Here is a 13,788-nt window from a genome sequence, read left to right as displayed (position 1 = left end):
CAATCAGATTATCTACTCTAAAAGTGTCAACTGTAAATGGCCCTGAGTCAATTAAAGGAACACAGGAAATTGGAATCCTGTCGTGACAACAGTGTAATAAACAAGGGATGCACAGCAGGGAATTATCATGCCAAAATTACTTAATCTAGACCTTTAAACATATACGATGTTATTCTATAATTTGAATGCTAATCTTTCAAAACGGAACACACTTTTATAGCCAACAATAAACAAATTTACCTAGACATATCACCAAGCACTTCATATTGCATGTATTGTGTTATTTAGGACAAGCCATTTTCCGTTAGTGTTTTTTTTTTTTTTTTTTTTTTTTTTTTTTTTTTACTCTGTTTGGCCAAATGACAAAGGTAAAACTCTTTAAAATTTGTGTAAGTGATGTATTGGACAAAATCTCAACAGCCAATTGTAAATAACAGGTGCATTCTGTGTATTAATATATATCCGGTGCAAACAAATATATTTGCATTTTAAATATTTTAACGGATAAGAGTCTACAGAGATAAGTGGTATAAGTGATAATATTATACCTCACGCGACCTGCATATGTTGAATCTTGATATAAACGACATTAGTCAATATATAAATATCACATTCCTGTGAGGGCGCTATTGAAAATTGTCATAATGTTGATCGAGGCAGCGCCGAGGTCAACATTATTCTTCGAAGGTTGACATTTTCATTTCATTATACCGAAAAAAGTACATCAAATTTTGAAGAACAATAATTATTTTTAATTTCCAAAAATAGCATAAATAAAAATCAACAAATTTTATACAACAATAACTACTTTTTTATTTTCAATAAATACATTGCAGCAGAAATAATTATCAATTAATTTTATAGAAAAATATTTATTCCTGATCGAGTTCAAAGATGAAGACTTCATGTCCTTACCACCACTCGTTCTTAAAGATGCAAAAAACAAACGAAGCTTTTTGTCCAAAACTACTTTGAAACACTTTCAAATTCACAATATTCAACAAGAAAACTTAAAAGTTACACTTCTTTGTATGGTTCTTGTTGTACTTTTAGAATCTTCAGACTCAACTAATGTATTTAAATCGGCCTCCGCAAGAGGAGCAAAACGTTTATAGTTCATTTTTTCGCTGCCGTTTGTCTCAAACGATAGATAAAACAGCCTTGACATAAATGCAGCACAATGAGCGAGTATGTGATACGGATTTAAGGTTATCTGTAACCCAATCTCTTAAGCAGTAATTTCCCATTACAAATTGAAATATATATATATATATATATATATATTCATTCCGTAGTCGATAGTTTGAACGGTTAAATTTATTGTGCGGGCATCTGCCCTAATTATTTAGTCGGCCATTAAAACAAATATAAAACGAACGCGCATCTTTCCAGCGAATGTGATATTATTTTGCCAGTCAACATAACCGGGCTGTTTTAAAAAATATTGACCGCTCGGAAAGTGGGAATTTAACATAGAGACAATAAGTGAGGTATACTAGTCCGTACTGTTTACCTGACAAAACGCTTCTCACCGGGTGATATTATTAATTAATCGCGTGGGTTTAAAAATAGACACTTGGAATTTCCAATAAATCGAGCCGATTGTTTTGCAGAAAATAAGTTTTTGGACCTAAAACTTACTCCCTTGTGACCCCCCCCCCCGATATTACTCATGTTTCTCATTATTTATGTATTAAATGTCTTTTTCAATGTACCAGTAAATTTGTTAAATTGAAATTCCGTTTGAGAAGACGCAAACAAATAAAAATAGAAATTTCAATAAACCGGAAACAGTTAATCATATGTCATAATCAAAACACTTATATTTTTAATAATTTCATAGTTGATTAGTATGATCATTTTTACTCCATGTATAATTGCAGACAATTGCAGTTGTTTGGTATGATAAGATAAATATAAGATAACATGGTGGGTGAGAGCAATTAATGTAAACCCTCGAAATGTCTACCTGGCTAACGCCTCGGATGACATTAACGTTCTCGGGTTAACATTATCTGCTATCACTCTCCATGGTATCTGATATTTATTAAAAAAATGATATTCGAATTAGTCATGGTTAAGCAATAATGCAAATTCATATCAAATATCTTCGTCAAACAATTCTCAGTCAATTCTTATTCACCGTTTTAATAGTCGAATATTCTTCATACTTGTGCTCTACAGTTTCGAATTCAACGTTTACATTAGCTATAACTTAAACGCATTGTTAGATATTCAAATGAACATAGATAAACAATAATTCTTGTTCTCATATGTTGCAAGATTCATAATTCTGAATGCAATCGTTGTTCTTTGATCTTTGCAAAAACTGTTACTTTCACACAAACTCGCAAATAAGTTAATACATTTTGTTCACGGTATCAAACATTGTTGATATGTGCCGAATGACAATACCCATATGTTTGATAAGGTCCATTACAAAATCATCAGTACGAGTTTATTTCATTAACAGATAATAGTCTTTTATAACCGAGCTCCCGTTTTGGTGAATAACGAATAAATCTGCATATAGTATTAAAAATATCAACCAACTCGTACATGTTGGTATGACTTCATAACCTCCGTCTTATGTATGCACCCAGAGTCTCTACTGGGTATTGAACCATGCATCTTGCCGGCTGACAGTACATCGTCCTAGTGCATGGGCTAGCTTAACATTGGCGATTGCGAAAAGTTTCACAATTTAATAACCGCACAACTACTACAATTGTTTATCGTAAGGGTTTAAAGATATAAATCATAAAGGAGACAACAAAGCATAACTGATGTTTGCATTCGTTTCCCTTCATTTCAATACATATTCATAAGTGCGGTAAATGTCTATGATAAATATTGTCTGTAGTATGTTAAAAAAACAATTTTAGACTGTTTTCGGAAGGCTTACATCATCTTTCGAAACCGATTATTCTGCTTTCAATTTAAATGGCCAATTTTGAAATTTATTTAATTACGTATAAAATCACTTAAGTTCATACTAAAGTAACGTATAGTTGCAACCTTAATATTAAGCAGTATATAAAAATGAGCTCATTTATCAAACCGGTTAATATTTGGGACTTATTTTCTACAGAGAAATACTTCATTTGAATTGTCATACTATATAAGAGAGCGATAAAGTTTTTTTTTAATTGATACCATAAAAGACACAGGAAAATGGTGAATTCATTCACTTTAATTACACTGAAAAATCTCTATTAATCACCGAGGAGCATATACTAAATTAATTTCCCTATTTATTGTTTGTTATTGTATTCTTACGAAACCGATTCTTATTGCTACATTGTATTTGTGTGAACTTAAAAGGGTGCACTTTCCCATTCCCATTTTAAAGTTAACAAAGTGGTTCAACCCGCTTGACGTAAACTGAAGCACGTACATAGTTAAATGAATCAGATCGCTCATGTTGGATAAGTGTTTCAGATGACCATGTATATGTGCATCATTAAACGCGTTATTATAAAATTAAAATGGTTAATAGTATTTTCTAAACAGTGACTATAAAATATATCACGCATTGTTACATTCAAATATGGATTCTTTATTATTTCCACTGAAGTTAAATTTCCTTCTGGATATGGCTGTTTATGCACAGGGTAGGTAACCGCTGTGTTTATATTTATACTCCGATTTGAAAATATATTTGTGGTGTTCCTATATACGATAAGGATTGTCTCATAAGAATTACAATTCTCAAAGGACAGCAGTGATGGTGTTTCTACATCCGATGAGGTCTGAATCATGTTTCGTATTTTTAAATTTCAATACAGCAGTTACGGTGTTTCATTATACTCTGATCCGAATATTGAAATAAAATAATTAAAATAATTATATACACAATATTCAATGTTTTTTATTACTACGAGAAGTATCAAATTGAATTCACTGAAAAAGGTCTTTAAACACCGGTAAGCATGTAATAAAACAATTATATAAAACAAGTTTACTACGTGGATTGAACCATAAACTTAACAACTAATCTAGTACAGCAGTGCTGGTGTTTCTTTAAACTATACAACTTAAATTGCAAGACTTATAATAATCATAATACAGTAGCTTTGGTGTTTCCATATAATCCGAGGCTTTACTCATCAGGTTTAGAATAACTCCAGTAGAGCAGTTTTCGTATATATTTATACATACTCCGAAGATTGAATTACAATATTAAAGTAATAAAGTACAGCAGTTTTAGTATTTCCTTAGTTGTTTGGGTTTAAGAATCAAAATAGTTTTGGTACAGAAGTTTTCGTGTTTCAAGAGGCTCTAGGGATTGAATTGTATGAATCAAAATAATCGTTGTACCGTGGTATTTACATATACTCTTGACCTGGATTAATAAGACTGACAAAAACACTATTTTAGCATTTTTGGTGTGTCTGTTTTCTCTTAGGATTAGATATGGCGTCATTTCATGATGGCGATGTCATTAATAATTCAATAGTTGATCGCGTCATTATTTAACGCACTATTGTAGTTTATAAGTATCTTCCATGGGCGCTCGTGTAAGATAGGTGTCATCCTAACCCGTGAATAGGGTGTTATGCGGAAACGAGGTTTAACGATGATTGGGATGAAACTATTGTACATGAATGGCCAACGTAGTATTTTTTAGTTAACCAAAAGTTTCAGCATATAAGCACGTTATGTTAGTAAGAAACATCTACAGGTACTAGGAATGTCGCCATCGGTAAAACAGCTTCAATGAGTAGCAACTACCGAGAATACAAATTTGCTCGCTCCAATAGCGGTTGATGGTAATGTCGGGAACAATTCTATGTTTAGCGGTTCGTGTTTTCACACTAAGAGAGAGTATCAGCCGTGGTGGACGGTGGACCTTCATCAAGACTACTATATTACCAGTGTCGTTGTATATAACCAACTGGACCACTGTTGTGGTAAGTGTATACCGCTGTACCAGTTTCTAAATAAACTACTTAATAGTATATGATAAGTTAGGTCATTTTCAATATTCGCGATGAAATAATAGGAACTACATTGAGTGAGAAATAAAGTTGCAATATAAAGGAAACATGTTCCTGCTTAAATGCACAATGACTGAGGCCCAACATATACTTACTGAGTAACAGACAGCGCCGACAGAAAAGACACACACATTATCAGTGAATGTTGATGTTACTGCCTATTTAGCAGGTTAAGTGAAGACTTAGTAAGTAAATCCTTGGGGCATTAACCAGTAAATGAGCACAATGCCTCTGTTAAAGAATGAATAATTACTTGGTAGAGCCCACGTCTTGAATGCAGGTTTATGCTTATCACATAGATCTATCGTCCAATATTGATATGAAGAACTACAGAAACAAGTCAACTAGTCGTAAACTTAAACATTAACTCCGTTAAATGGCACAGGGCCAAGACCAACAACATTGAACAGTAACAACACAAATATCTTCAAACCAGAAACCCGGAGCAACTGTTTAAAACTCCACTAACAACACACCACATCCAATTATATACAAAACTAGGAGTATTCATCAAAACGTTATGAGTAAACTGGAAATGTAGAAGTCATTGCATACAGTTTGATTATAAATGGTCAACAGTTGATTTAGTAGCAAAAGGCCATCAGAACAAACTACATAACATACAACGTGAAAAAGCATAAGTTATGACACAGTAATTAATCGATAATTGATACAAGCATAATATATTTATAAAACATGGTTTCTTCTCTATAAGTTTAACTATTTATATTCTATAGTAATCTAGTTTGCGGAAATCTCAGATTGATTTGTGTTTGAATATTCTTTTCCGTACCATTAAAATACCAGTTATATAAGTATTGCGTGTTTATATCATTATATTAAAGCTACACTCTCACAGTTTTTTGGCAGCGGTTTTATACAACTGGTTTCCATATATTTTTGCAAAAAAAATGGCTCGTTGCAAGACACAAAATATAAAAAAAAGTTGTCAAAACGTTCAATCTGTGAGAGTGCAGCTTTAAGGACTTATAAAGAAAGCATGGTATTCATATTCTTAAGCAGACACATTTATTTAATTATTCAAGACAAAGCCCACAAGCACGTTCTTCTCTTGGGATTTGATTATGCCTGCCGGTTTCAATTAATCATTCTTGATTTGACCATCGAAATTTGCTAAATGCTTATTTATGCTTTAAAGGTATCTCTTATATTTGATGGCGTTCTACATTTAACAAAGTTGCATAGTACTACTACTACTACTACTACTACTTTTACTACTACTACTACTACTACTACTACTACTACTACTACTACTACTACTACTACTACTACTACTACTACTACTAACTACTACTACTACTACTACTACTACTACTACTACTACTACTACTACTACTACTACTACTACTACTACTACTACTACTAACTACTACTACTACTACTACTACTACTACTACTACTACTACTACTACTACTACTACTACTACTACTACTACTACTACTACTACTACTACTACTACTACTACTACTACTACTACTACTTATAATGCTACCATTACTACTACTAAGGAAGTTTCAAAGAACATCTCTATAATATGTTAAAAATTATAGGACGTTAAATGCTACGTGTTGTTTTGCGGAAATAAAGAGCCCGTAATATTAGCCAGATACATCTACAGGTACATACAATGTCGCCATCGGTAAAACAGCTTCACAGAGTAGCAATCACCGAATATACGAATGGCTCGCTCCAACAGCGGTGGATGGTATTGTCGGGAACAACTCTATGTTTAGCGGTACGTGTTTTCACACGACTAAAGAGTACCAGCCGTGGTGGAGGGTGGACCTACATCACGACTACATTATCACTAGTGTCATTATGTATAACCGACTGGACTCTTTTGGTAAGTATAGACTCGTGTACCATTATCTCAATAAAGTACTTAAACGTATACTATCAATCAAATTATTATATTTGCGATAAAATAATTGAATTAGCGTTCTAAAGGAAACATGTTCCTGCTTAAAAGCCCAATAATCGACACTGAACATATACTTACTGAGTAACATACAGCGTCGACAGAAAAGACACACACATTATCAGTGAATGCCGCCTATTACAGGGCTAGTGAACATTTATAAAGTAACAACTGGGGGCATTAACCGATTAGTGAGCACAAGGCCTCTACCATGAGTTTGATGACCAACAAAAATGGCGAGTTAAAAGACTATCCTGCCGGGGACCATTTAGTGTGTGCATAGACTAAAGAAGACCTTTCAAAATGCCTAAATTTAACTAATGTCAGTTTGCTTAATCAAGCATTTGAATTAAGGTTGAGATTTGTTTTACTCTTTAGACCCTAATATAAATTATGAAGTAAACGAGTTGCTTTTAAACACAAAATTTCTGTGCGGGTCCGGGCACTGGGCATTTTTTACTAATTACAATTTTCATTTTTAGCTGAACGGGCAAGGAACATTAAACGTACAATCGGTAAAAGTTTGGACTCAATGAGTCAGGCTGGATACCTAGATGGCGGGTTGACCACTCATACGTTCACCGTTGACCCACCATTGGTAGGACGTTTCGTGCGATTGCAGCTGAAAGGGATAACGGAGTTTTTCCATCTATGTGAGGTAGAAGTCATGGCATATCCCTGATGATTATATAATATTACAATATGATATCGTATCTTTATGCATTGTTAAAACAGTATTCCCTGAAATAACTAAGTAATTATTGATAGGAAAACTCTCTCCTCAACGCATGTTAATGCGAAACAGACTGATTCATTGTCCAGAATGAGCGTTTAGAATAAATGTAAATGCAAACGTCATGGCATACTGTATGGGGATACAACAGTAGATAATGTAATAACTGTCAGTCTATTGATTTACAGATGATAATTGTTTGTTTCAGTGTTTAATCACCGAGTGACCACAAACGAATGTTTCATGAGTGCCACAAGTGAACTATTTCAATAACATTGCCATTTTTAACTGAAACAAACACCTTGTTTTTTTTTCTTTTTATACTATGCCTTAACTGGATATAAAATGATAGCGAATGATAGCGAATTGGAGTGTTTAAAAAAGAAGTGCTAAATCGCTAACGCGGACGTCGCGTCCATTCAGAAATGGAGTCATTTGGTTTGTATCCAAATCCTGTTTGCGCTTAAGTTTGATGAGGAAGTTTAAGAGGGCTAAAAATTTAAAACAGAAGATATTATCAAAATTATTTTCACTGATTGATACTGTCATATGTTGTTGTAGTTTAGACTGTCAATTAACACACTTAATTTCTTTTGTTAAACTGAACAGTTCTGTTACCTTTGTATACAAGTGGACCAAAAAAAAGCAACATTTTGACAAGTTGAAGCATTTTAGTTTGACTCTATGTCATCTTTTAAAACACTAAGCCGATAAAGTGGTAAAACCTTATTTTGCTTAGAAAAAAATCTTAAAAGAATAGGCAGGCCATTTTTGTGGTCTGTTCAATAGGCACTATTGAAAGCTACAAGGAAAACTTTACTTGGTCAAATTATTCCAATGCATAAGGAAATAAAGGCTCTTCAAAAGTTTGCGGCTTACCATTTGAGGGAAATGGCTGTTTCTGCTTTTTTATGAAAATATCACAGGTGCTAATACTTGTCTCATTCATTTAGTGTTTAATATAGCATTGCCAAACTTTCAGTATGTGTTGCACATAGCCTGAAGTTGAACTATAGGAGTTTTGAAGTCTGTTTTTGAAAACATGCTGCTTAAATAGGCTCAAGACTACAGTTATCTGCCCCCCGTTGACCAAGATCCGTGTGTAAATACAGAAAAAAGAGTGCTTGTGTTCAAGTATCAATATCTTATTAAAGCTGAATGAAAGAGAAGAAAAAGGTAGCCTTTTTGCATAGGGCTTAACATAATTTGACACTGTATTGCAAAAACTGATAGTTTTCAGTGTAAAAATTGGAATATTCATTGCCTGTGGAACTATGTTAATTGGTTGTTTGTAGTCTTATTCCTTCTTGACCTCAGGGTCATGTATTACTACTTAATTTTATGGGAAAACGCACTGGTCAACCCTATGTTTTCTTATGATTAAATTTTGTGTCTTGGTTTGTTCTACAGCAGCCAGTTACTTATTTTTCAATTTGGACTATTTTAAAGTGAGAAGCCAGGTTAGTGTCTATATGAAACATATAGTAAAAATAACTGTGGTCTTACGCCACATAGCACGCGCGTCTTAAATATTCATTTTTTGGTTTCCCAAGTCTGAGGTGGTAAGTGCTTATTACTTTGTATGGTGAACCTGGTTGCAACCGGTGTTTGCCTTATTTCTTAACGACATTTGCAACAAAATGACAGCTCATGTAAACAAACAATAATTACAGAATAAATTGATTAAACTTGAAAGTTGTGTTATGGTAAAAATCCTATACGTCTATATAAATGTAACTGTGTTCGATATAATAAAATAAATATTGCATGGCTTCCAGTGTGACAGTACATATTGTCAACATTCGGGTAAATACTGTTAACATCTGCTTCGCCTCGGGTAACAGTATTTTCCTCATGTTGACAATATGTACCGTCACACTGGAAGCCATGCAATATTTTTATGTCATATTTTGGAATATGATATTTTGGACAAAAACATTAAGAAGACTTTATATCAAAGTAATAGCACTGTTTTTGTCATAGTTTAGGGATAGAGTTTCTATCATATTTTTTATCAGAAATCAAACAGCTTTTTATGTAATTTATTTTCTGACATGTGTGATACCTGTTGTTTTTTTTCTTTTATTCTGATATCTGATGTTAAAGCTGCACTCTTACAGATTGAACGTTTTGACAACTTTTTTTTTATTTTTTGTCTTTGAACGAACAATTGTTTGCGTAAATATCTGCAAACAAATGATAAAAGAATTTTGACAAAAGATCAGATCGCAGCTTTTCATATTTCCGTCCCAATAACGATGTTTTATGCATTTTTATTAAACCGTTAGTAATGGTTTAAGCCATTAATCATTAAATTTGGAATGGAAATATGAAAATCTGCGATCTGATCTTTTGTCAGCAGCCTTTCATCACTGGTAAGCAGATATTTACACAAAAAAATCTAATTCCAAGACAAAAAATAAAAAAAGTTGTCACAACAGTAAATCTGTGAGAGTGCAGCTTTAAGTAACAGCAAAACATTTATGGCATTTTGATATTTTCCTCCATAATCAAATGTGTGCAGAAATGACAACCTCAAATTAGTGGATTTTTCTTTATTTTATATAAATGCTTTAAAGGAAAACAATCAAAAGCAAAAGTTCTTGCTTTAGTTTATGTACAAACAGGAAAATTATTAACAACTTTTAAACTTGACAAACATGTACATTACACTGCTTAATTAAGACCATGTAGTTACTTTCAATCCATTCTTTTTCAACAGATTATCAGTTATTCTTATTATAAGCCTTAAATATATTTTAGCATTAACTTATTCATTTACTAATGTTGCCCTCCACATTCAAATGATAAAACATTTTTGTTGAAAATTGTAAGGCTCACTTTTGTTTTCATTTTCAATTAAAAAAATCCATGCATTTTTTTCTGTTACTTTTTTATATATTTATTTTTTAATTACATATTCATTCTACAATTATACTTACTATAAACGAAACACTTATGTGATGGAAATATATTGCAGATATTGAAATGTGCTTTAAAAATATACTAGTTACTAGTTTTTGAAAAAGGAAGTAAACCCCTTTAATCTTTTGGTTTGAAAAAAATGAAGTTTTAATAAAAGTTGAGAAATGTTCTTATGTTTGACCCTTCCCTCAATGGGTAATTTATCGCATTCATATTTTTTTATAAACAAAACTTCCTTAACTATTATTTTATTTGTATTTTTTTCTGTGTAAACAATTTATTTTTAAATGTGATAATGCTTTTGACATGTGATATTAAAATGAATTGTTTCATTTACTGTTAATCAGGGATTATACTCATGCATTTGGTCAAAGGAATGTTTTACTGATGTTGCAGTTAAATCGACATATTTTATGAAATGGATAGTGTTGAAGTTAAACCTTTAAATATGAGTATTGAATGTTATTGTTACAAGAATATATACTCATAATTGTATGAATTTCACATTACTCATTTACAATGGCCATGTGCATATTTATCTAATATTTTATAGCTTTAGTTTATATGTAGATAGTGTATCTATGTAAATTAAGTACTTATAAATAAACCGTGAAATACTTACTGCTTGCTTTATGGAAGGTGTGAAAGACCAATACTTATAGGGATTAATATCTGGTAATCGGAACGATTTCCTTCACACTACTTATCCAAATTTCTTTCACTATGGTCTTAATTTCTAATCAAAATACTGAGAGATCATGCAAAGTATGTGAAAAGGAAGATGGCGAACAATGGAGATTTGCCTGTATTATCATACTAGTATTCATTAAATCATGAAATTCAAACCATTCAATTTTGAACCCAATAAAGATGGAAAGTAGCCAATAGTCGGTATAACCATGCTTTGACACTAGGGTTTTAATAGGGTTCACGCGGGGAAAAATATTGCAATTTTATATGGAAGCAAACACTTATCCTCTATATTCAACAATTATCGTTTATTCATCATGTTGTCCTTGTACACAGTCTGCTTCCAAATGCTTCCAAAACGGTTGATGGATAATACATGACAAATTCAGCGTTATAGTTGAACGAGACATAACACAAATTAGGTACTCTTACCAGATCTTTGTTCTGTCCGCGCGTACGTCCGTCAATTTATTTCACATATGATTACAAATGACTGCTCAACTGTTAGAATGAATATAAAATTACTAAAACCATGATGATCACAACACGCGGCAACGTGTAAAGTGCATATACCGGCCAAGTACCTTAAGTTTCTCGCCATATATATTAGAGGTCAAGTACCATTTTTAGTCTACTTTATGATTAATACTATTGTTACATTTACAAGTTTCACGAAGCATTCTTTAACATTACATGATATTTTTTATTATAGTTAAAAAATTTGATTTAACTATCGGTTGGACCTTTTCAGGACATGTTTTTTTTTGAAATTCTGGAAGCTCGATTGTAAATCTCATTGTGAAACGTACTAGAGTTGTTAAAAGGTTTTAGCTATATCTAAAGTAGAACTTAGACTGATATAGCGGAAGGATATTTCTTGTTTTAATTACAAATACAAAAAGTGTCAAACCATATGTGATTGTCTATACATACATACTGAAGGAAATAACTAAACATCGGACGTGTGTGTTTTCATTTAAACATCGCGAAAAAGTATTGTTAACGTCCTTGGTGGCGCAATAAGTCAATTTCAACTTTTGAATTTGCCTACTTTTCAGGAAAAAAATCACACCACAGAACCATACTTTGTATGACGGCTTCAGTCAATCAGACGATATTATTTTCGTCCGCCTCTACGGCTTCAGGTAACATTTAAATGATGCTCACACCAGATTTCTTCTCTTCCGTGACTCGTACCAAAAACGTACAAAATGAGGATACAGGCTACGCAATACCATATGTTCCCCCCGAGAACCGCGACACCATCATCTATCCAGCGACGGGATCAGAAATTAGTCGCACCTCCCACATTGCTGCCAAGGACAAATAGGGTGACGCCATAATCGATATTAACACTAACGTCATGTTAACAGATAAATATGAAACGCAAGTCGATGGAACCAGCATCATGTAGGTTTAAACCCAAATTACCCCGAGTTGAAAACGTATTTAGACCGGCACACGCGAACGAAAGAGGTGAATCACAAACTGTGGAAAATACAAATACGGATCGTCGTTTGACAAACAGTAACAGTGCGAATAACAGAGACTCAGTGTGTGATATATGGCAGCCTATGCAGCCTGTATACATGAATAGGTCGATGCGGACTCAAAAAGATATCAAAACTATGGATTTTGATCTTTATGAATGATGCATGAATTTCTTTAAAACTGACGTATTGTTACTCTAACAACTATTAATGCCACTCTGGTGATTGTATTCGATTTTGTTTACTGTATTGACTAATATTGTAGGGAGTTGTTGCAAAACATGAAAGTAAAATACTGGTTTCCTGTCATTCGTCACTAAGATGATTCGTCACCACTTTATGTAGAAGAGCAGAGAGAAATTATTTTCCGTTTTTGCCGATTGCTCTTCGCTTACCATATATGGTGTTTGATAGATTTAAAAGGAGTTACCGGAAATTAATCTCACTGACCGATACAGAAAACGTGTGTAGACAACAATCGGTTTCGGTTTCACAATTAATTTTCCTTCAAATTAATCATCTATGTTTCAAGATGTTTATAATACAAGTAAGTGTTATCATTAAAATTTAAACAATTCATTTATGAGTATTAATCAAAAATGCGGACCTTCTTGTTTTTAGCCGTGTCTCTTTTTAGCTGCGTAACGCAAACCAGCGGTAAGTTTAGTACAACATTTCAAATATATGACATATTTACATTACACAGTTATACATTCGTAATGATCGTTTAGACAAAAGTGCATACTTTAGATTGAGTTTCCATCGTAAACGTTTTCTTTTTCAGGTGGCGAAATTTCGCCAAAGCTAACACCCTTGAACAGCTCACATGACTGTCAGAATTGTTTGTTTACTGAATTGGGTGTTCCTTTTCAATTCAAATGTAATCTTGCAAAAGACACCCCTTTGACTGTCGTAGAATTCAAGTTAGGATCAAACATTGTCTTTTATGGTCAAAGAGTATCAACTGGCGTCTATGTATATAGGTCATACACGATCATGGAGGAAAATCA

The 13,788-nt window shown here is 32.9% G+C and overlaps 1 protein-coding gene across 1 annotated transcript; it reads left to right on the top strand.

Annotated features, from left to right (window-relative positions):
- The first annotated feature begins 3,595 nt into the window (after positions 1 to 3,595).
- Positions 3,596 to 12,618, top strand: LOC128235829 (fucolectin-like). Its single transcript, XM_052950623.1, has 5 exons — positions 3,596 to 3,614; positions 4,764 to 4,913; positions 6,641 to 6,865; positions 7,423 to 7,593; positions 12,461 to 12,618. Exons 1-5 carry the CDS (start codon positions 3,596 to 3,598, stop codon positions 12,616 to 12,618), a joined length of 723 nt encoding a protein of 240 aa, XP_052806583.1.
- The last annotated feature ends 1,170 nt before the right edge of the window (positions 12,619 to 13,788 follow it).

The sequence above is a fragment of the Mya arenaria genome, chromosome 5 (genome assembly GCF_026914265.1).
Source record: "Mya arenaria isolate MELC-2E11 chromosome 5, ASM2691426v1".
NCBI lineage: Eukaryota > Metazoa > Mollusca > Bivalvia > Myida > Myidae > Mya > Mya arenaria.
Note: the sequence above shows the minus strand (reverse complement) of the source record. Positions and strands in the feature narration are given on the sequence as shown.

Bases quoted from the DNA above. Each gene is read 5' to 3' on its own strand.
- LOC128235829 (XM_052950623.1), top strand. The intron at 6,866-7,422 runs GTAAGTATAGAC...TTTCATTTTTAG, and splicing joins TAACCGACTGGACTCTTTTG to CTGAACGGGCAAGGAACATT. The intron at 7,594-12,460 runs GTGAGGTAGAAG...TGCTCACACCAG, and splicing joins AACGGAGTTTTTCCATCTAT to ATTTCTTCTCTTCCGTGACT.